This window comes from Ruditapes philippinarum, unplaced genomic scaffold, assembly GCF_026571515.1.
Source record: "Ruditapes philippinarum isolate M1 unplaced genomic scaffold, ASM2657151v2 ctg4211_1_1_1_1, whole genome shotgun sequence".
Lineage (NCBI taxonomy): Eukaryota > Metazoa > Mollusca > Bivalvia > Venerida > Veneridae > Ruditapes > Ruditapes philippinarum.
In genome coordinates, this window is record NW_026866931.1 from 329,680 (window position 1) to 355,440 (window position 25,761).

Genomic DNA, 25,761 nt, shown 5'->3' on the forward strand with positions numbered 1-25,761 from the left:
TATTTGACTTAAACAATTTGAAAAAAAAAATGAGTTGCCTTAACTGGAAATTGAACTCCAGTCATCTCGCTTCCTAAGCGAGCGCGCAAACCCCTCGGCCACGGTGAATTTATATGTTAACGGCCTAAAGAAAACCATAGTATTCTAGTAAGGATTTGTAACGACGCTAATTGTTGTCTAACACGTGTGTAAATAATCATGGCCCTTACTATAAGCATGTATATCTATAAAGAATAAAACAATATTAGAAATATTCGACCATTCGGGAATTATTTTGCTTGAAAATTAATCCGCCAGTCATGTTACCATATTAACGCAGTGATCTCCCCTAAATTTTTCGGCCTAAGTGTTACATATAAAGGGAAGTAACCGCTTCAAAAAAGCGGACTACTTTCGGCACTTGCAATTTACAGCATTAGAGTCTGAAATTTCGCTACCATTATTTGTTTGGTCTGACGACCCAAACAAATAAAAAACACTCAAGTCAACCATAGAAACTATAAAATATATTGAAGGTATAATAGAGGACCATGTTTAATATGCACCCCTACATTATTTTATATATAAAAACAAATAGCAAAAATGTCTAGGAAAATGTAATATGATAAAGATACTTTTGAATATTTTGATAAGTTCACTTATCATAATCTCGCAGAAAAAGAGAAAAATCTTTATTAAAAAAATAATTAAATTTGCCATTACTGTAGGTGATGTTGTCAAATTTTGGCCAGGTCGCTGAATTAAAAAACTAATGCGAATTTACGTCATTGAACTGGTTAGATGAGTTTGATAGATGTCTGAAACTCAGTTTTTACAAGAGCCCATATGTACGGAAGCGTCCCGGTGCCAATTTAATATGTTCTATAAAAATTATAACTGCTACGTAAGAGATAAATAAAGCCTAATTTAGAGTTTGTATTTCCTACGTAGGACTTTATAACTCCTACGTAGGAGATAAAAAAAACCTTATTAGGACTTTTTAACTTCTACGTAGGATATTTATCAAAGTGCGCGACGGACATGTATGCTAGAACATATCTTAGGATAGCAAATTATGTAGGAAATTACATAATATTGTAAAATTGTTATTATGGCAAGCCGCTTTACTAAATACCCTTATTCTGTAGCCAAAGATGGTTTTGAGCGAAATATCCAGATCTCCATAATCTGATTACTAGTAATTGTCGAGCAGTAAAACTGAATATTGAACTCACTAAAGAATTATTAGATTATATCGTTAATTTTGTTCTATATTCGAAAACAAATATACATACATGTATGTCAGAATCTTATTTTTTTTACTTTATCCTTTATTTTATCTACATTTACACGCTTTGCATGATTAAAGATGAATTTTTTTAACGTGTAATGTAACGTTTAAATCATATCATTTGAGAACAAGGCAAAAACGCACTAACCAACATATTCATTATACAAAAAAAATGAATTACTAGTAGTTAACTTTGTTCAATCTAGAATATACTGTAATTCATATTTAAATATATACATGCATCATTCTTTGCAAACCGCAACTTTCCGGAACAGGGACAAGACACCCCCAAATGTATAAATTGCTCGTTTTGTTCAGCTAGTTCGTATGGAAATTTTAATCTTTATAGCATTTTAAAATTATGATATATATTCATATTTTAGACACTTAAATCCTTCTTGCCGGGTAGAATTTTTGAAGCGCTGTGAAGTAATTTTTCGTGATACATCGCAAATGCTTCCAGACACTTCACACCCCAGAAACCTGAGAACTAGGAGAAGTGGCCTCAAAATTTAAGATTTGAAATTATTATTTATTCATTCATTTATTTATTTATTTATATTTTTGGGGGGAGGTCTGTGGTTTGTGAGAGTTAAGTGTCTTGTTCCATCGCCGATATATCTGTCCGAATGTTGAGATTTGCAAAGAATTCTGTATGCGTACGATTGAATTTGATTTGTCCTAGTTTGTACAGGGTTTTATTATACAAAGATTTAAAAACTCATTATTAGGCTTTTTTATATTCAACGTGGAGTTATAAAGTCCTACGTAGGACTTTTACAGTCCAACGTAGCAGATATTTCCTACATAGGAGTTATAAAGTCATACGTAGGAATTACATTGGAGATACAACAAATGCCTTTTGGACCTGATTTACAGGTAAATATCAACATCGTTCGAAAATATCAACAAAAACGGTACAATTTAACGCCGATTTAACAAAAAGTATTCAATTTGCAGAAAAAAGCAAATACTGCCCTAAACTCTGACATATTTAGCTTCACAAAATTGTTTAGTTTGGAAAAATCGATGGAGTTATGATGGAGAAATAAGTTGAAACATTACCTTGGGTGAACTCGACGTAAACCTTTTTACTTTCGTTTTCGGAGTTTTGAGGGGCTATATCCGGTGGACGCTGTACAACAGTAATTCTGTTTGAAATACCCTGCAAACACTATCCTGTAATATCTGAGGCTATTCGTTGCCAAAAATCCAGCCTTAAACGAAAATTAATAGGCGGAGCCAATTTCACGAAAGCAGAATATAAAGAGAGGTAACCCTTGCTGGTACAAAAATATTTCAAATTATATAGAAACTGTTACATCAATCTTGACTTTGAACATCCTCTGATTTTGTTAAAACGTATTCTAGTACAGGATATTCAAGTAATGCAAAATTGGTTAAGATATAATGTAAAAATGTAACAACGTATATACTCATAATGAGCATAATAATATGCAAAAACTAAAGTTGGTGAAATAACATAAATAATGTTTCCCATATATAATGACACACACCACTATTCATTGATATCAATAGTAGGGTTTCGCGAGCCACGGCTGTACTCTTTTAAAAGCGTATCTCAGCAAATAATACTGGAATGCGATACATGGAAGGCACTTTTGGCAACACGAATAAAGAGAAGTGAACAATAAGTCTGTGCCTTCTTTCATTAAAGGACAATGTTGGGTTGTAGAAGAACTCATATTTTTTACCAAGTGTATAACCACGAAACAATGCAAAGGTTACTATCGATAATTCCGTTGTTTAACCAAAACTTGTGAATTTGTCCCATTTTAATGTTGAAATAAATATTCAGTGTATCCCGGCAACTCTGTTTACCTCCATTGGGTGGTATTTTGAGTCATAGGATGTGATTTAGCCTTTTATTGTTAAATATATGTAAGCTGGCGTAGGTTAAGGTCTTTTTATGCATTATACTGAATCAACAGCACCTCTAAAATATGTGTATACATGCTGTCATTAGCTGTTACCTAAATTTGCTGTCTAAATTTGCTGTCTATATGATCAAAAACAGAGAACTTCTTAAAATATGTACATGAAATGCTACACAGAATATTTATTAAGTTTTGTAAGTGATGGCTTTCTAAGAGATAAAATAAACAAGGTATACATAAATTGATAATAAACATACATACATTTGGACTCATTTAAATTTTACTTATTGAAAAACAAAATGGGAAAAATGGGAAAATATATGATAAAAATAAAAAGTTATGTACGAAAGGGTACATACAACTTTGGTTATTATTTTACTATTGTTAAAAGTTTTTTTTTTCTTGTCAAGTCATACGCTAGAATTAAGGTTACTAATATAATAGTACTACTAGGAAAGACAACAGCCAGAATTTGGTCTGTATTAGTAATTAGTCGTATCAAAATCTCTATCAGATGTTGACTTGAAAATTTGAAAGTGGTAAGGTAGCAGCTTAGCTGTAAATGTTACTCATTCCTATGCAAATTGGAATACCATCAATTGGTAAAATTTATTTGTCGTTGAATATAGTCTTTTCAATAGTTTTCACTTCCTTGAAAAATATTTAACTTCAGACAGTATGTAACCTGGTGTTTTTTGGGTTTTTTTTTAAGTTTCTTTTTCAAGGAAATGTGGTGTCTACAACGTTTTAAAACTTATATGCCTATATTCCTTTAAAGTCCGCTGATGTTATTGTAGGCAATCATGCAAGTGAATTATGTTTAGTAACTAAACACCTAAAAGGTAAGATAATTGGAAACTACGCCGCTTCTTGTCGCCGACGGTAAATACCGAAAATGAGCGGAAAATACGTTTATTTACGATGATTTAGTGGGCGGGAAAATGGGCGGAGCTTATTTTATCTCCTATTGAAAAACGTGTAAAGCTGGATTATGCTGATCTGAATCATGATGGTTCGACAATGTAAAGCTAAGAATGTAACTTCTGTTTTGAGTATTCGAACACCTGGTATTGCTACTATCAGTTAATGTTTTGTCGTTTAACAAAATGTATTTTGTTGAAATGCATGTTAACAATGTTAAGTCGGCAAACTCAATCCAAGTATGCAACATTGGAGTTTACATACAAAGAAATACAATTGTATTTTTTCCATTAACAAACTGTTCAACTTAGATCAACAAGGCTGGATTTTTTGGCAACGAATAGCCTCCATACTGTAAAACCATCCAAAAGGTATCATAAACAGCACTGGAAAGTCAAGGAAAAAACACCATTTTCAACCTCATATTTCAAAATTTTCTCAGTTTATGGGAGGGGACACCCCTCCCAGGCCCACCCAAATTTAAAAATATTTTTCTTAGTTCCATATCATCTTAATATTTCCGGAAATATTAGTATACACATATATAAGCGAAAGAACACTGCCACTCATAAAGATGAGCTATAAAACACATAAATTACAATTTTTGTCACATGAACAAGATATTGGCCCTATCTTCAAACATGCACAATTTTCGCATTATTTTTGTCAAAATCTTCCACCCATATGTCAGCCCCCCCCCCCCCCCCCCAGGAAACCATGTTCTGTATCCGCCCCTGGTATTCTTGGTGAACATTTCTTATAGCTTTAACCAATGTCAATGTATATTATTCAAGTCATAGCAAATGACTGCTTTCTGGCTGGTTAAACTTATCGCACAAAACAATTTCTTTGGAGTTTGCAGGTATGTAGAATCCATGATAGGAATGAATTTTCCACCTCCGAATTATGTTTCTTTATTCCTTGTAGGAATTTTTCACCTCCGAACTATGTATCTTCATCCCTTGTAGGAATTCTCCACCTCCGAATTATGTATCTTAATCTCTTGTAGGAATTCTCCACCTCCGGATGATTTATCTTAATCTCTTGTAGGAATTCTCCACCTCCGAATGATGTAGCTTTAACCCTGATAGGAATTTTCCATCACCAAACAAGTATCTGTATCTTTAACCCTGGTATGAATTTTCTACCTCCGAATGATGTATCTTTAACCATGGTAGACAGGCTCTACACCACCTTTTTGTGTTCATATTAGTATACGGCAGGTTCACGAATTTTCAGGCACGCAAAAAATGTTTTAATATTTCAGTCAACCCGGTTGGGTTCTTTCCCAGAAGAGTCTTAATAGTCGCTTGTTGGGTATAAATTTCGGTCAAACATAAAACGCACATGTGCAAAATTACTTCTTTTGCTGTAGAATTTTTGTGACGTAAAAAGTCTATGGAGTTTATCCTGAAAACATGAGGAATAACTTACCCTTATCTAGTGCATTTTAATAAAGGTATTAACGACTTCGTGTCACGATCAGCATGAATCTTGTAGGATAATAAACAAGTAATTCCAGCATGCGTCAAAAGGTAATCTATATTAAGACTTTTTTGGCGCGAAACTGGTGTCCACAGACGACATTGCATGTTGCTAGGAAGACGCCTAGTTATTTATCGGAAAATAACAGCGTGTCGCTGTTTAATATATATTCCCCTAATAGAAAGAATATGCTATCATATCGTCTCATATATTGAAACATTGTTTGACAAGAAGAAAATAAGTTGGTTATGAGAACATCTGACGTTTCAGTGTTTTTGGCAATAGTGGGATATCTTGGTGGTTTAGGACAAGCCCATGATGGGTATGTTCTTTATTGTTTATTCATATTTGTTTTATAATCATTCTAGTTATATTTACAAATACTTTTACAGGATTTATAGGTGTTAATTTTGTGTATGGTTTTGAATGAAAATAGATTAATTGTAAATTTGATAAAACGAAAAACAATTTAAATGATCATTTGCTTTATTTATGACACCTGATGAGTAAAACTATTTTGTATTATTATAAACAGAAATCTTGTCTTGAAAAAAAAAACAAATAATTTCAGAAAACATTGATTTGTGTATTCAAGTTTTTCTGATTTTTTTTAACTAATCAATGATTAAAGGCACTCGACCAGAAGCTCTTGATTAGATACATATGAGCAGCGTCTCGACAAAACCAACATAATAAGTTTGCGACCAGCATAGATCCAGACCAGCCTGCGCATCCGCGCAGTCTGATCAGGACCCATGCTGTTCGCTATCATTTTCTTTACTTGTTATAGGGTTTGTAAGCGAACAGCATGGATCCCGATCAGACTGTGCGGATGCGCCGGCTGGTCTTGATCCATGCTGGACGCAAACCCATTATGTTGGTTTTGTCGTGACGCGGCTGAAATGTACTGTATATGATATAAATGTGACTTGGAGAATCAACATAACAATTTTGAAAGTGGTCGTTTTATTTACTTCGGAAATTATAAGCTGAGTTGAATGATATATTGAATGACCCTTGTATTTCACCATTTTGTCATTTTCACAAAGTAAGTTTTATCATTTACATTTGTTTATTGCTTTAAGAAAGATGTTTAAAATAGAGCTTTCGAAAGAGCCTAAATTTGTGGCGAGAATTAATGATATCTTTTGGGAATACTTAACCTGTTTTCTTTTCCACAGACAAAAGCTATAAAAAAGATTAAATTTATAGATGAAATAACGCGTGATTTGCGAAATTTGATACACTACAGGAAACTGTATTGACAGTAGAGAGTTTCTTTAAAATATTCAAATACGAAAAAAGAAGATCAAGTGTAAGGTTCAACACAGAATAATCAGTGTTCTGATTTTTTACCTTTAAATTTACAGACGCAATCACAGTTTTGTTTCATATGTCGGAATAACGACTTTCTCGATATATATAATATATAATTTAAATCATGGTTACCAAGGATACCAATAATTATCATAAAAATACGCTTAAAATTCACGAGAATTGTACGAAAGTGCATTATATCTGTGAAGTTATCCTTTAAAATATTTACGTGTTCAAAATAAAAGAGTAGTTAGTAGAAAAAAAAGCTTAAAAAAAATACTGTTCAATTACTTGCGTTAAACCAAATAAAAACCATACAAATCTCACCCCATCTTGTATTACAGTAAGAAGCTTTGCATAGGATAACAGCAACAAAACGAAAATTAAGTTTATGTAACGTTCATAGTACCTTACAGTATAACTTAATTAGATAATTAATATAAAAGATTTTTGTTAAAAAAATGCAACTACTGCTTATTATTTTCCAGCCCACCTTGTAACTTTTAATGCTGTAGTGACAGACGGTGTTTCAGTTATTATTTTAGTAATGTCCAGTCGTTATGCATTATACCCGGTATCCATTCGGACTTCATTCATTTGGACTCTGTATAAAACTAAACTAAATCTCTATCCAAAACATTTAACATGTCTTTAACAGTGATTTTTCTGAATTTGCAAGTCTAATTTATCTGGCGTTTATAGTACAATTTCAGACTTGAAATGAAATATACTGACGTTTTAGGTACTGAAAACATTTACGAATATGCTGCTGCTTTTATAACTCTAAATGCATAGGTTTTAGTTTATGACAAATGGTTTAACATTTCACTGCAATTCCCAGTTGGAAAATACGATACTTCCTACATATAATTTTCTCTTATTATAAAACATATGGTCATTAAGAAATAATTATTAGATATTATTACCCTTCCCTTTTTTTTTAGTAATGTTAATTTCCCATATCCCAATGAGAATTATTCTTACTGTTAATGCTGTTGTACCACATGACTATGAAATTTGTATTCTTACATAGAACCGTAAAAAAGCCGTAATTTAGTAATTACTCTGAAAAAAAAGGATGAGGAAAATACCTGAAATTTTGCACATAAGTTATGGTTTAGACCCTCATTAATTGGTAAACCAATATCGGGGAAATATTTCCAGAGCCGTCATTTTAAAAGGAGTACTTCCCTTTAAACTGTTTCATACAATGATATTTATTCTTAAATTAGATCATAAAGTAACCCTTTGGGGTTCAATGATGAATACAAAATTAACATTGTTAAGCTTTACAATGCAATGGTTATAAATGATCTTTATATGTATAAATGAATTTCAATTTTCTTCGCAAAAACGTTTTGCGTAATTTACAAATGTTAAATTGTTCTGTGTGCGCCCAGTATCTCTTCATTTGCATATTCATTTCAGTAAGAGCATTTTGTATAGATTAATTTAGCTGCTAGGACAAGTGAGAATGTCAATTTGCTTTATACATTTTATAATAAATGTCCTATTGTAATATCCTATTGTAGTTACATAAATTATTAATAGATCAGTTTGTGATATTATCTGGCATATACATGCATGTATAGACTGCTTGTGCTACGGCTAATATCTTTTTGTTACTTATCAGAATATGTACAGATCATATTAAAACTGTGAAGAATGTATATGTATATTATGCGAAAATTGTTTACTATGAAATTTCAATAATGATCAATTATCTCTGGGAAAACATGCAGTATAGGGAAAGGAGATAATGTATGTTAAATGCTTAAAGAGTCGCGTCACGACAAAACCAACATAATGGGTTTGTGACCAGTATGTATCCAGACCAGCCTGCACATCCGCGCAGTCTGATCAGGAACCATGTTGTTCGCTATCAGTTTCTCTACTTATAATAGAGTTGGTAAGCGAACAGCATGGATCCTTATCAGACTGCGCGGATGCGCAGGCTGGTCTGGATCCATGCTGGTCGCAAACGCACTATGTTGGTTTTGTCGTGACGCGGCTCCTATATGAATATATATCAATGTTGTCAATGATGACTTATAGGCTATGAATACGGATTTTAATGGTATTTTGAACAAATGCTAAAACTCAAAAGAGTTCAAATATTCTGGACATTGATAATTTATTGTGGAAAAGTCAAGAACCGAACTTATCCACGAAAAAATTATAAGTCACTGAGGGTCACCTTGCAGAAAAAACATCCATCCGTCGGACCGCAAACATGGAACGGACTGACAAAAGCTGTTTGAAAGAGTGCCTGTAATACTAGAATGTACTAGTACTTTAAATCAATAATATTTCTATTATAAATGATATTGTTTTAAGACGGCATTACAAGAACTGTCCAAAAAAAATAATTGGGCATCTACGGTATTCGTAAAATGAGTTTTTTTTGTAAAATATGCTAAGCTGAATATTAGAGGTCCGACAAACAGCATAAGTGCTTTATGTGGAAATTACTTTAATATTTTTTTATTATTTTTGTGTGAATCGTGATGGCCATCCTTAAAATTCTATTATATCAAGTGTAAATGCCCGCTGAAAATTCCATAGGAACAGAACAGAGGGAAAATATAAATGAAAGAAATGTATAATACATGTATTACATAATAACCTGATCCGTTTAGTCATTCACCATGTATAGTTTGATATTAGACACCAACTAAAGTGTATAAATTTGTTTCATGGTCTTTGAAATTCAATGATAAATCATAATTTATTTGTCATGTTTGATAATAAAATATTAAGACACAATCAACATAATGCAGCGTAAAGGGATATACCCACTAAGGTTTTTTGACATTACGGTACTGGGAATAATTTTCCGAGATTAATGTTTAATTTGATGCAGGTCTAGACCAATAACCTGTGTGCAAAATTTCAGATCATACACTCACTACATTTTTTCTCCCAGGTTAATTTCTCTTATTGTGAAAAATACTTTATGTTTTATTATAAAGATGGGGCAATAGAGGTAGATCTGGCGAGAGTAAAAGCCGTATGTGTCCGCTTGAGGACAATGAAACACACCGTTGCTATGAACTAATCACAGAGAACAGCACGTGCATCATAAAATATTTAACCGGATGTGGCCCGGACTATTCTCAAAACTGCAGGTAAGTTTATGGACTAGATTTCTCATTTACCACTAGCTGAAATGACAGTAAAGACACCATTATCAAAGTAGAGATGAGAATTTTATTTCTCGAATGTGTTTTTCAAACCTCGTGGATAAAACGTTAGGCAAATTATCGATTTCACTGAAACAAACGTGCTTTGCAAAATAGAACAAATTCAAGCAATTAGCGGTAATAAGGCTTCACGAAATTATGTTAATGTTTTCCTGTCAATATAATGACAAAGATTACATGAAAAGCCTATGGGAGATCTCTTATAATTGAATTATGATTATATTTTTTTGTATCTGTCCTTTTATGGTTTTCCCTAGACATGTATTAAATGGCGTAACCAAGTATTGATTGGCAACGTCATGCACATGCAAATGCATTTTCTAAAATCATGGTCTAAAATTCCGTTGTGGCAAAATGATAGCAAAATAAAGCAATGTATGTTACAATGATCAAAAGACATTTTATGATCTTTCATAGGTGTCTCTTTTTCTCACAATATTGTTTTCTCTTTAATATTGATGGAAAATTGAAAAATGTTTCGCTTCCCTTGGATATATAGTCATACAAAAATTGAAATATATTTCTTTATAAAAAATAATTGTAAGTGTTCTGTATCAACTTTATTTAATAAAGCAAATTTGGTGGAAATATGAAAGTTTACCTATGTACATTTGACAATGTATTTGAGCCGCGTCATGACCAAACCAACATAATGGTTTTGCGATCAGCATGAATCCAGACCAGCCTGCGCTTTCGCGCAGTCTAATCAGGATCCATGCTGTTCGCTTTTAATCTTTAAACAAAGTAGAGAAACTGATAGCGAACAGCATGGATCCTGATCAGACTGCGCGGATGCGCTGGCTGGTCTGGATCCATGCTGATCGTAAACCAATTATGTTGGTTTTGTCATGACACGGCTCATTTCTTGTTTTTTATATCTAGATTTCTGATTGTATACGAGCGCAGGCCATGCATGGTTTATACGTGTAGTCATCAAGGGTGTTGTGAAGGTTATGTCGAGAATGGCTGGGGAAGCTGTATTTTAGGTATGTTTTTTTGTTGTTGTTTTTTTTTGTTTGTTTTTCTTTTTAGTTTTTTTCCCCTCTTTTATTTTATTTTACTCACAAGAATCATATCAATGTTAAATAACGACTTCCAGTCGTAAGGAGTGGAGGTAAACATTTTTCTTGTAGAACAGCAAATTTGATTGATGTAATTTACAAAACATACAAGGTGTATCCTTTTGGCATAAATACGCACATTTGGTGATACATACCAGAGTCTTGAAAGGTGAAATAAGATCGCTAGCATTTATTTTTAAATGGAATGTTACGATAGTATTTTTGCATATCGTGAGACTTATTTATTGAAAGGCGTTATCGCCTTCATGTGCCGTCGATTTCATATAAACTCCTGTCACACTATGGCAGCGTTCTCACGGCGTACAAAGAAAATTCACTGTGGCATTGCTGTGGCATCGCACAGAACGCCGACAGACGGAGCGTATTTTGGGTATGCTCAAAAACAAACGCTGTCACTCGGCTTTCTGATAATAGCGCAGTTGGTTACAGTAAGGGCGCTGCATCTCCTACAGCGCAACAGGAGCGCTGTGAAAACGAAGAAAGATCGACGAATAAATGCCGTGGCTAGCCGGAGATTGTAAGGCGTCTCTACCGCGCTTTTAATGTGTGTGTGCACGGTGCGTTTACGGAGCTTTACGATTTCATCGCAGTGAAAGCGCCGCGAGAGCACCGTGCGAGCGCCGTGAAAGCGTAAAGCAAGCAGTCAGGTCTCCAATTAAAACGCCGTAAGAACGCATTATACTGCTGTGGGAGCTCTGTAGTAATCACCGTGAGGACGCCCTGAAGAGGCCGTGAAGTCTCCATGTCATAAAAAAACCAGATTTTTCTTGCGATCTGACGGCGCTTTGTTAAATTTAACAAAGCCGTGCAAACGCAGTGAAAGTTCAATATAGACCGTTACATAGGGCTTAACAATAATATACCGGTATCAGAACTTGTTCTCCCTTTTTATGGTTGCGCTTGGGGAGAGGGTGGGGTTAAGTCATACCGACATTGTAATGATGTTCATATAGCAATTTTCCAGCTTTTATTCCGGGAAGAAGACCTCAGGATGACGGTCATCAACGTCCATACGGTCCTTCCCACTCGTTCGAGTGCGGTGGACTAACAGATATCAATTAACGTTCAAAAGAAATAAAAACAACTACAACATTTTCCGATGTTTAAAAGGTACATACAAATATATTGTAAAGGGAATAATAAGTGTTAAATTTCCTAGAATATTGGAAAGCTAGCCAGCTGTATGGCGTGTAATTTTTCCTTTTACATGTCTTTTATTTCATGCAAGTACGGTAATGCTGCCATAGATGTTAGATTTTCTTTGGTTGTTTATAACATATTGAAGCATTGAGACATTTTTTGACATTGTTTTGCAAAATTGATTTTTTAATATTTTTTTTACTTATCTATTTATGTTTTTATTCTTGTTGTTGTTGCTTGTTTTTGCTTGTAATACATTCATCTAGAAAATATATATTTCCTATTAGCAGAGACATATAATTTAGCTTTATGCTGTTAGCTGTTAGCCTTGTTCGAAAAAGTGGTCAAAGGTAAAGGTTATACATCCGCGAAAATAATCAAAGAGTGACTTTTGAAAATTTTGAAACACAGTTTTTACATTCTTAAATTAGTGATAAGACTACTGGTAACGATGTCAAATTTATATTATTTCATAAAGTTCACCCTTCCAATGTCCCAAAGCTACAGGTCTATTTTCTACTTAAAGCACATGCTTTATGATTTTATAAAATATTCCAAAGGAAATACAACTAAAAAGAACCGTTTTAACCTTAAGTCTGCTGGCGACAAGAGATTATTCCCATGTGACCAGTTCAGACTCGGACCAGACGACAAATCCGTGTCTTCTGATTATGGTCTACAATGTTTACTTCTTCTTCAGTACTTATCTTAAAATTGTCTTTAAATATGACACGTTGAAATATGATAAGATATTTGATGTTTTTAAGGGCAATCAACCGAATTGTTCTTTATATCTCTATGTAACCGTATCAATGTATCTTCCTTTAAACTATCGTGAAAGCAACCAGTCTATAGAAGAATTAAAAAAAACAACAGTAATTGAATGTCTTTTTGGGGAGCGTTTTGTGCTGATAAATACAGTCTAAACCTTTTTATGGAGCATATTTTTACGAACAATTAAAAATCGTGATTTTACAATCAACTTACTACATTGTATATACAAATGACATTAAATTTTACGATATGAAAAAAAAAACAATAACTTAATTACATGTAAAAGAAATAAGGTAGATATACTCGTATTTATGCATTATTGTTACATAGAGAAGGAAAAACAGGCTTTAGTGTGCGAGAATGGCGGCGAAAACACCGAGGACGGAGGATGTGAATGTACTGAACATTTCAAGGGAAAACGATGCGAAATTCGTATGTATTTGTAATTGTATAACAACAATAAATTACATTTTATTATATTTTCATTTTATTTAAACTATTTCAATTATTCGACCTTAGTTCTTATCTTACATCTGTCATCCATGCTATTTGGGGTTTATACTATGACGTCATGTTTCTTTTCCTATTTCGTTTAAGAGTTTTATTTTCATGACATTTTTTCCACAAACATCTAACATCACATTGTCGTGTGTCAAACTTCATGATTCTTTTCTTTGAATTATATTTAACAATGTTGTATTGTACGAGAATAAATTGCGAAAACTACTTATAACAAAACCTCGTGCTTTGCGTTGTTTTACCAGAATTTTGCCTCGGCAGTTTCACAAATAAAACCATTGCGGCATGAAATAAAATATAAAGATCATTTTCAGCTGACTGCGGGGAACCATGTTTAAACGGTGGACGATGCGGGATTGAGAATGGACATCCGAAGTGTATTTGTCCGTCATCTCTGCATTCAGGAAACTTTTGCGAATCTGGTAAATGTTTGGCAAAATATTTTACGATGACAATGGCATAAATGTAAACCACAATGGTGACATGTTAATAACTATGATTGAAAAAAACACATCAAAGTGCGATTATTGCATATTTGTTATTCATTAAAAACAATGGAAATTTTAATTTTTCAACTGAATCACCTGCTTTTGGTTCGTTTCTAGGAAAGAATTTCGTTTCAGACTCCTTGTTAAATAATACTGTATCAAATGATGCTTAGAAGCGTATCATATGATGCTTAGAAACACAAGTGAGATTGCATGAGAGGTTAATTTCAAAATCTATTTCCGTTCCAGAATGTTTCTGCCTTCAAAATGGTTACAAATATTGTAAGTTTTCTTGCGTCCACAACATGGCACAACGTCAGCCTTTCTTGTTTGTACTGAAAACTCACATGTAGTGCGGGCAGGGCATTTTGAATGAGAAGGGATAAAATAATCAGTGACTTATTATCATAAACTGACTTGCCTTTATTTCAGTGTCTTGTACTGATTCATGCCTTCATGGGGGTGAGTGCATCCAAGATGGAGTTCTCTCCCGTTGTAAATGCACCCATGGTTACCAAGGTGACCGTTGTCAGTACGGTAAGTTAAAGTTCATTATAAATATCTAGATTTTTTATATATTATTTATTGGAGAAGTTTTTGTTTATCTTGAAATATCTTACAGGTTCAACTCTCTGGTGGTTTTAAATCAGATAAAAACTATCTTCAGGAAATAAAATGTCTTTAATTTGTTACATCTTATAACCATGTGTTTTTTTCTCTCTCTGTAGTACAAAAGATAATTTTACAAAGCTACATAAAACCGTTAACTTTAGTTTAAAGGAAACAATTTAAGTCAACCGACTTTGTTTCATTGGTTTTCATATGAAATTTCATATAAATATAGTATTACGTGTAATTAAGATTCAAGATTTAGATAGGATTTCTACCTTAAATAAAAGACTTCATAATATCAAAGTCATAAAACCTAGAAATATCTTAGTATTGCGTAAAATGACTATTACACCTGACTTGTTTTGTTATTAAAATGTTGTATATTACGTAAATAGAAATCAGTGAAAAATGCCCGATGGTACAAAGCCGCAGCAGGGTTCTATGTGAGAAAATGGGAGAGTGGAAAAATGAGTGTGAATCTGATATTGACTGTTCTAACAACACTGACACCACTGTTTGTTGTTACAACGGCTGTAATGGTGAATGTAGGTTACCAGAATTTGAGGAATGCATTTACAATGGAATGATGTACAAATCTGGTGATACCTTTAGTCCTGAAACTTGCAAGGTACCCAAACTTCAGTATTTAATTATGATATGAGCCGCGTCATGACAAAACCAACATAATGGGTTTGTGACCAGCATGGATCAAGACCAGTTTGCGCATTTACGCAGTCTGATCAGGATCCATGCTGTTTGTTATCAGTTTCTCTACTTGTTATAGGGTTTGTAAGCGAACAACATGGATCTTAAGCGCAGCCTGATCTGGATCCATGCTGGTCGCAAACGGACTATGTTGGTTTTGTCTTGACGCGACTCATAGATCTAAAACTCTTTTGACTTGGCGTCCGTTATGAAAAGATGTTCTATTGACATTTGAGTTCATCATTACGATATATATGCAAATATAAAGAGGTTCTTAAAAAGCGTTTTGACAAATTTAAATTAATTATACTAGTAAATTGCATGTCAAAAAATGACGTTTTCCAAGGGCTTGAATCAAGTATAATTTCATTCTGAAAGTAAAGATATAGGTTTTTTGCAAATCAATATAATAAATGATTCAATATTAAAATTTTTATCTTCTGATTGTAACAGCATGCCCAATAACATGTATGGTATAAATGGTAAGACTTGATAATATTGTGATAATATTTGATTTAATGATTTATATTATTTTAGAAATGCGTTTGCCAAATGTATGGCGAGGTTAGGTGCACTACTATCAAGTGTGACGAAAAACAATGTCCAGACGGACAAGAGCCTATAAGTATTGATGACCAATGCTGTAAAGTCTGCCCAGGTATATATATATATGTCTGAATATCACTTAATACATAATTTATCATAATTACATACATTTATTTTACTTATGTTTTTCCTTTGGTCTTGTCTCCATATTAGGTTTATACACCCTGAATACAGCACTTTCAACAATGATTATTTGTGAGAGTAGACATTAACAGCCAACGTATAATTTCAGTCGTTGGGGATGGGGGGGGGGGCGAAAACATGGATACAAAAAAATTGGTTTACTTTGTTTTGAGGACAGGAGGACATTTCCTTTGCCTTTATCAAAATCTATATCAACTACTTTATATATCTCAGCTATTACGTTGAAAGCTATATTCATTTCTAATTTATTTTCATGTTTTAAATCAATAATCGAGTTTTTTTACATTCATTTCCGAGTCTTACAATAGAAATGGAACGGAACAGAACCTCCCTGCCTAGTGGCTAATCAGCTATCACTTGCTACTATCTTGGATGAGTCTTTCCCAGTTATTACTTAAGACTTGGCTAATATAGCGCATGTATCATTTCGTATCTAACTTATGGTTCAACAGGATAATAACAATCGTTTCAAGTTTATTACATTTCTACATTGTAGGTTCTCATAGCTGTTACATGTAAGTAAAATAATTTCATAGGGATATATTGTTATAATTTTTTATAATGTTTATATATCTTCCAGGCACAGACACTTACTTAAAAGGTAAGGGATATATATGTATGTCAACTTAACTATTAATGAAAAAATAGCATCTACCAAAATTGCTCATTAACGGTATTGATTAAAAGTACAAAACATAATATTTTCATATCATCAAGTAAGTTAAATCAATAAATCAAAAATGGGCGTTTCAATTAAATCATTGACCTATTGCACACGGCGGCAACCTCCTGGTTACCTTCATTGTTGGAGAGACTGCAATTGTTTCGCAGATACTTTTTACTTGAGGAATTTTAGATTTGTGTTAAATTGATCATGTCTTAAAACAATATAGAAAATTAACATTTAAACATTTTTACAGCTCCGAAGTTTACAAACTGCCCAGACATTTTTGTTGTATTGAATGTCAGTGAAAATGGCGATACCGCACATTTACCGCGACTGGGTCTTCAAGCTGTCGACAAGGATGGATCTAATCTGCCTGTAAGCTGGACATACTAATATAAAATATACTTTCACACTTATGATTAAGGCAATCTGTAAAATAACATCACATCCCAGAAAACCTGTCATTTGGTGCTTCTATTACCATTTTTGGTGCATTTCTTTGTCGGCAAATTCAGTTATTTAAATAGGTTCTTTTTTGTAAAAATCTAAATTCTCGCAACTATGTCAAACATAAAGCTGTACACTCGAGATTTAAAGGGTATGATATTGTTTCTCCACATTCATATTCAATCATGTTCAACAATCTTATCGTCTTTTTTTAAGGTTTCATTTACACAGACAGAATTTATTCACAGTCGAAAGCCAGATTTAAGCAAGAATATTCACATCGTGACCGCTTACTCCGAGTGCGATCCTTACGGCAAGAGGGCCGAATGTACCTTTAAAGTTATTGTAAGGGGTATGTTGATTAGTTAATCAATGTTATACATGTATATATTTCCTGTTGATTGTACTGAATATTATGGAATTGTGATTAAATGCAAAATATTGCAAGTTCACAAACAACATTGCATAGACGTTGTGATGACGTTAAAATGCCACGTACGAGAAAATATACAGACAAAAGTAACTTTGCATCCCTCCATATCATTTGTGAACCACTAGTTGGAAAAGTTATAAAGTATCAAAGATCTTTCAAACTAACGTTTATATTTCTCTATACATATTTTGGCACAGTAAATCTTGCTTGAATCTCAGTTAAGTTCATCAATTTTTTATTTTGTCAACCTATGACATTTTGGAGGACATCATTGCAAGTGTGTGCTAAAAGACAGTAAACAACTTAAACAAACACTATTTATATTGTCAATCAAGTAAAAAGATTTTACACAAATTTATCACAAAATACTTTATTTTTTGCGAAACTTTAGTTGAAAATCAGCTATTTAATTGCTGGAAATATCAGTTTATATCATTGTCAGTTCCATTCTTTGTCGGAAAAAAAACAACAAAGCTTGCTTTTATCTTTTTTATATGCCCGAAAGAATTTCGGACATATTATGTTATACCCCCTGGCGTCCGTCCGTCCGTCCGTCCGTTAGCAATTTGGTTTCCGGAGCATAACTTAAGTTCCATTTGGCCCACAATATTCAATCTTCATAGGATGATTGTCCATATTGGGTAGAAGACCCCTATTGATTTTGGGGTCATAAGGTCAAAGGTTAAGGTCACTATGACCTTAAAACTGAAAACGTTAGCAATTTGGTTTCCGGAGCATAACTTAAGTTCCATTTGGCCCACAATATTCAAACTTCATAGGATGATTGTCCATATTGGGTAGAAGACCCCTATTGATTTTTGGGTCATAAGGTCAAAGGTCCTGGTCACTATGACCTTAAAACTGAAAACAGTTTCCGGAGCATAACTTAAGTTCCATTTGGCCTACAGTGTTCAAACTTCATAGGATGATTGTCCATATTGGGTAAAAGACCCCTATTGATTTTGGGGTCACAAGGTCAAAGGTCAAGGTCACTATGACCTTAAAACTGAAAACAGTTTCCGGAGCATAACTTAAGTTCCATTTGGCCCACAGTGTTCAAACTTCATAGGATGATTGTCCATATTGGGTAGAAGACCCCTATTGATTTTGAGGTCACAAGGTCAAAGGTCAAGGTCACTATGACCTTAAAACTGAAAACAGTTTCCGGAGCATAACTTAAGTTCCATTTGTCCTACAGTGTTGAAACTTCATAGGATGATTGTCCATATTGGGTAGAAGACCCCTATAGATTTTGGGGTCACAGGTCAAAGGTCAAGGTCACTATGACCTTAAAACTGAAAACAGTTTCCGGAGCATAACTTAAGTTCCATTTGGCCCACAGTGTTCAAACTTCATAGGATGATTGTCCATATTGGGTGGAAGACCCTTATTGATTTTGGGTCACAAGGTCAAAGGTCAAGGTCACTATTACCTTAAAACTGAAAACAGTTTCCGGAGCATAACTTAAGGTCTATTTGGCCCACAGTGTTCAAACTTCATAGGATGATTGTCCATATTGGGTAGAAGACCCCTATTGATTTTGGGTCACAAGGTCAAATGTCAAGGTCACTATTACTTAGAAATTGAAAACAGTTTCTTGAGCATGACTTTAGTTCCATTTAGCCCACAATATTCAAACTTCATAGGATGATTGTCCATATTGGGTAGAAAACCCCTATTGATTTTGGGGTCACAAGGTCAAGGTCACTTTTACCTTAAAACTGAAAACAGTTTTCGGAATATAACTTAAGTATCATTTGGCCTACTGTGTTTAAACTTCATAGTATGATTGTCCATATTGGGTAAAAGACCCCTTATGATTTTGGGGTCACAAGGTCAAAGGTCAAGGTCACTTTTACCTTAGAATTGAAAACAGTTTCTGGGGCATAACTTAAAGTTCCATTTGGACCACAATATTGAAAGTTCAAAGGAGGATTGTTATTTGAAGGAGGTAATACTTTATTTTAGTCCCATGTCTTACAAATGCTTCATTTTTACTAGAAAAAAAACACTTTCGGGCATATAATGCTCCGCCTAGCGGTGCTCTTGTTCCTTTTTTTCCACAGATCCCTTTCCTCCTGTATTCAAGTCCTGTCCCACTGATATATATGGTGACGAAGATTTAGTTGTATCATGGGACGAACCGTCTGTATACGACAATGTTGACATCTACAATACAGAAGTAAATGGTGACTCTATTCGCAATCAGAAGGATGTACCATTAGGAACATACGCCGTTACCTACACTGTCTGGGATTATGATATGAACCAAGCCGCATGCTCATTCCTTGTCCGAATTGTGGAGCAAAGTAAGATGATCAATATCTCTATAAGTGTAGTTCCTTTTTATATCAAATAAATGTATAAAAATTACAAGCAAAACATTTGAGCCATGTCATGACAAAACAAACATAATGCGTTTGCGACCAGCATGGATCCAGACAAGCCTGTGCATCCGCGCAGTCCTGTCAGGACCCATGCTGTTCGCTTACCAACTTTATTACAAGTAGAGAAACTGATAGCGAACAGCATGGATTCTTATCAGACTGCGCGGATGCGCAGGCTGGTCTGGATCCATGCTGATTGCAAACCCATTATGTTGGTTTTGTCTTGACACGTCTCATTTTTTCTTCCATATTTAGAATATTTAGAGTATTTATTACAGATACGTACATAAAATACGAGTAAAAGCGTGTTTCAGCAGGAGTTTGTCTTATGTGTAAGCGATTGGTTTTTCACAAAGGATGATATAGGACTCGACGTCTTATGTCATTTAATATGCAATAAATATCCTACAATTATAAGTCATTAAACTGATTATATAAGTTTTAAAGTCTATAGAAAAAACAAATATTACAGCTACTAAAATTCTGGTACATTTTTTATTGAGCAGAATGTTAGGTTAAACCGTTTTATATTTAATATAGCTGAAACATTTATTTTGTATTTAAATAATCTACAAATAAACAATGCTGCGGATGTTTCTGAATGTTGATACATTGATTTCTGCTTAAAGCTGCATGCCTCCAGATGAGCCAAAATATTTCAAGAAAATAAAACTTGAGAAAAATATATTGAGGTTTTATGAAAAGTAAAAAGACTAAAGATAAAAGTAATAATTTCCATGTTACTTGCGATTGATGTCCAATTTTTCAGTAATTTTCACCATATTTACTTAACAGTCATGGCTAATTTTGCATATTTTGACCTCTTTTTTGTAATTTACATTGGTTGTAAGTGTCGTTTGAAATGTGCATATTATTTTCTCTTGTCAGCATAACAATATTTTACTTTTAAAAACATTTTCAAAATTTTCATGAACATCAGCAGGAATTTGAAGGCGTGCTGCTTTAAGTAAGATGTAGGGGGTATGGGTGTGCCTTTCCTTTACCACTGCCATAGATGCGCATACGCCATCAAACCGACACGTGACATTTTTATCATGATGTTTCTATTTCATTTGACTCATTGTTTACTTTAGCCTTGGCAACAAGTGTCAGAGAACCATGCAACGGTCAGATCTCAGTGATGTCTATATGAGCCGCGTCATGACAAAACCAACGTATTGCGTTTGAGCAGCCTGGTCTGGATCCATACTGGTCGCAAACGCATTACGTCGGTTTTGTCGTGACGGGGCTCATTTGTTAACAATGTCTATGTTTCTATTTTATTTCAAGGTTTCTACGATATGAAACATGATGATGATGACAGCCCACGCTTCTCGGCAGGTTCTATCGGATCTCTGGGTATTTATACAAGAAAATTCCCTCCATTCAATTTTAAAATGTCATTTTTTTCAAATTTAGATTTTACCTTTTCATTCAATATGTATATGCTGCCGTTTAATTGCTTACGTGTTTTTGTTATTTCTTGGAGTTTTTTTTCTGTCGTGTGAGGTTGCTCATATTGCAATGCTCCATGCAGTTTGTTGTTGACGATGAAATGCATAATACAGTAGTACCTATGTTCCAGGGGCGACCCTAGTTCTCCTACAAGACCTCAGTTTTTAAAGTTTCATTCTAAAGACCATTAGTATTGTAAGTGGAGGAACAATGAATCGAACCTGCAATTCCTTGAATTATTACTAGTTAAACGTGTAAACCACTCGCTCTATAAATAAAAACTCGGAAATAATGGATTAAACAAAGATAAGCTTATTTCGAGTTCAATAATTTAACGGTCTTACTGATTGATGACTTTCATATGTTGTTAAGATAAAGCAGTGATAAGTAAGAAAAAACACTGAACAAATGCAAAACTCTGACTGGTGGTTTATTAAAAGTAATTGGCTAACACATCACATAGCTCTGTAATGTAAAAAGTGCTCCCCGCTTGTACAGACAAATATATGAGGTCATTGTTAGAATGTAGCAGTAAGCACAATGGTTAAGCTTTAAAAAAAATAAGAATACCCGAAGAAAGCCCAACAGAGCAAAAATGTCTTGTCTAAAATATTACACCATACACATTAACATTTTACAACAACTGATCTCATTTAACCGGACTGATCAGTCATTGAGCTCACTCAGCATCACCAAGAAAATAATTAACTTGTCTATGATGTTCTTTGTTTGAGTCAGGAATCAGTCGTGACCTCTCTCACACGAGATGGGGTTCATATTTTGAACACACTTTATGATACAGTACGATTTTAGTAACCTGTACATTGCAAGACAGTAAGGATTGCTGACCGCGTGGTTTTAGGAAAGTCGTTGTTTCATTGAGCAAGAAACTTTACATTCATTGCTTAGTACTGGTTAGTTCCAGGAACGGATTCGAGTGCTTCAGTTAGCTTATAGCTGAACTAAAATAAATGTGTATAAACTAAAACAGTAAAACATGATACCAGTATTATTGTAGATTTTAATTGTCATTGTTAAATCTAACATATTTTATATATTTTGTATACATGTACAGTTGGTATAGTGACAGGATTATTTGTTGCTGGTGGTCTGTGCATTTGTTTCTTTGTCCGTGTGCGGCAATTACACACTGAAGACGACGCTGAACGAAGCCAAGCCGATCAGAACACGGCCGTCTTTTCCGTATACGAGCCTACTATAAGCGAAAATGCCAGCTCGTATGAAAACGTGGATATCAAGCTGCCAAATTTGCCGGACTATTCTCCCGCAATTAGTCCACCTGCGTATGACCAGATTGATAACCCATACAGTGACAAGGAAAAAGTAGTTCCACCAATTTATGAGGAGATTGCTTCGCCCGCGTTTCCATCGGAAATGTACGAAAGCTTGCCGGAAAATCGCGATGACCGAGACCAGGCAGGTGACGGTAAAAACAATGAAGGATATGTGCACGATGAAAACAGCAGGAATAATAACACTGACTAAAACACAGTTTCATTTACAGTTGCAAGATCTTAAAATCTGCAGAGTATTTTTTTTAATTGTTAAAACTTTAACTTTGAGATATGAATACATTCACACTAATGTTTCAATATTTTATGTATTAAATCATGATTTATATGCATAAAGGACGTTAAAGTGGTAAAAAACATGTAAAATGTGAAATCTTTAGGATTTTAATTTTTTAACCTTCTTTTCGTCACGTCATATCTAAACGGTCAATCCACTTAACTGGATAGCTATTAGTAAATGCCAATTTCACTCTTTGTTCAAGTGACCGACTGCAAATCCCGTAAGATTTCTGAATCAGCGGTAGAAACAAATGTCTCTACTCACTTCTGCTTCATATTATAAGATTTGGTTACACCATTTAATACTTACTAAAACAAGTGTTCTTTTTATGTGGTAAATGATGTTTTAATAACTGATATTCACTGAGTGATGTAAATGATATATTTTTTAAAATGTTCCATTAATGAAAAAGCAAAAAGTAGATTTTGACAATTCCATTTGTTTGTGTGTTTTGAGCTCGGAAACTCCAAGCTCTCTTTTCAACAATAGCAGGATGGACCGAGCTCGGTCATTAAGTCATCGTGACTCGTGTTCCTGAATTAGCTTTTATGTTTATTTATTTATTTATCAGTATATTGTTAAGATTATTCTCCTTTACACCTGTGCAGTTGACCAGGCTTATAGTGAATCCATGTGTTTTGAATACATTTTTTTTTATTTGTATCTAATAAATTTGTATATACGTTGTGCGTACTTTTGATAATCTGTAAAATAGTTTAATCTTTGAATGGACTATCATAATTCCCAAGGTGGGCAATTCCGTTACACAATTTTTAGCAGTTTAAAGGTTAAATTACTTGCTACATTCAAGTTACTGATGTATGTTGCCCTTAACGTTTTATTTTGTCAGTAACCTTTAGAATCAAATAACAATGTGATATTAAATTGTAAAAATATAGAGGAATAAAACATATGTTTTGTTATGTGTGTACATCTTTCAAATTTTTATTGTAATGATAAGCTTTATTTTATATATATTATTTATGTTATTCATATTATAGCTCGATTATTCGAAGAATGTGGAGAGCTACATGTACTCACCACTCACCATGGCGTCTCCAGCACACCTTTGTTAAGTTATGTCCAAAACTACTGAAAGGAATGGGTTAAAACGTGTATATATACTTGACACTTCGCACACCTTTTCTCTGTAATAATAATGGACACTTATAACTCTTGATCTACTTTTTACACGGTTATCATTCTTTTCTTAATGAATAATCGAGCTCACTGTCTTACTGAAAACTCTTGTTTATAGAAATTCTTGTGATGAATGATTTTGTAATGTCTTGAATATGTAAAGAAAACAAATTACAAGAGGGCCATTATGGCCCTGAGGTCGCTCACCTGTATAGTGGCCCCCGCAGCGGGGCCAGTTTAAACCCTAGGGCTTTTATTTGAACAAACTTGGAAGACACCCATTAGAAGATGTTTCATGTTGTTTAGTTTTTACTACACACATATAATGAAAAACAATGACCTGCCCCCCCCCCCCCTCCAGCAGGGCCAATTTTAACCCAAGGGCTTTTATTTGAACAAACTTGGTAGACACCCATAAGAAGATGTTTCATGCTAAATATCTAAGCTCTAGCTCATTGGGTTTTTTAAAAGAAGATTTTTTATGTTTTTACTATACAAATATATCTAAAAACAATGACACCCCAAGGGCGGGGCCAGTTTTGACCCCAGGGCTTATATTTGAACAAACTTTGTAGACACTTACTAGAAGATGTTTCATGCTTAATATCTAAACTCTAGCTATTTGGGTTTTTTCAAAGAAGATTTTTAAGTTTTTGCTATACACATATAAGGAAAATCAATGACACCCGGGGCGGGGCCAATTTTGACCCCAGGGCTTTTATTTGAACAAACTTTGTAGACACTCACTAGAAGATGTTTCATGCTTAATATCTAAACTCTAGCTATTTGGGTTTTTTCATAGAAGATTTTTGAAGTTTTTGCTATACACATATAAGGAAAATCAATGACCCCCTGGGGCGGGGCCAATTTTGACCCCAGGGCATTTTTTTTAACAAACTTGGTAGACGCCCATTAGAACATGTTTCATGCTAAATATCTTAGCTCTAGCTCTTTGAGTTCTTTAAAAGAAGATTTTTTTAAGTTTTTACTAAATGCATAAAGGGAAAATCATTGACCCTCTGGGGCGGGGCCAATTTTGACCCCAGGACTTTTATTTGAACAAACTTGGTAGACACTCATTAGAAGATGTTTCATGCTTAATATCTTAGCTCTAGCTCTTTGGGTTCTTTAAAAGAAGATTTTTTAAGTTTTTACTATATGCATATAGGGAAAATCAATGACCCCCTGGGGCGGGGCCAATTTTGACCCCAGGGCTTTTATTTGTACAAACTTGGTAGACACTCACTAGAAGATGCTTCATGCCAAATATCTAAGCTCTAGCTCTTTGGGTTTTTTAAAAGAAGATATTTAAAGTTTTTTCTTTCGGTTGCCATGGCAAACAGAGTTCTGCATGGAATTAAATTCTTTGAACAATTTTTAAAGGTGACCACCAAAGGAACATTCCTGTGAAGTTTGGATTAAATTGGCTTAGTGCTTTATGAGGAGATGTCATTTAAAGTAAAAGTTTACGGACG

The 25,761-nt window shown here is 34.0% G+C and overlaps 1 protein-coding gene across 1 annotated transcript; it reads left to right on the top strand.

Annotated features, from left to right (window-relative positions):
- The first annotated feature begins 5,702 nt into the window (after nt 1–5,702).
- LOC132734260 (uncharacterized) lies at nt 5,703–24,602 on the top strand. Its single transcript, XM_060720963.1, has 14 exons — nt 5,703–5,896; nt 9,864–10,019; nt 10,977–11,080; nt 13,421–13,522; nt 13,924–14,031; nt 14,530–14,634; nt 15,105–15,337; nt 15,952–16,072; nt 16,745–16,765; nt 17,085–17,206; nt 17,495–17,630; nt 19,778–20,020; nt 21,389–21,457; nt 22,629–24,602. The coding sequence occupies exons 1-14, from the start codon at nt 5,823–5,825 to the stop codon at nt 23,057–23,059; spliced, it is 2,025 nt and encodes a 674-aa protein (XP_060576946.1). The 5' UTR covers nt 5,703–5,822; the 3' UTR covers nt 23,060–24,602.
- Nucleotides 24,603–25,761: the final 1,159 nt, after the last annotated feature.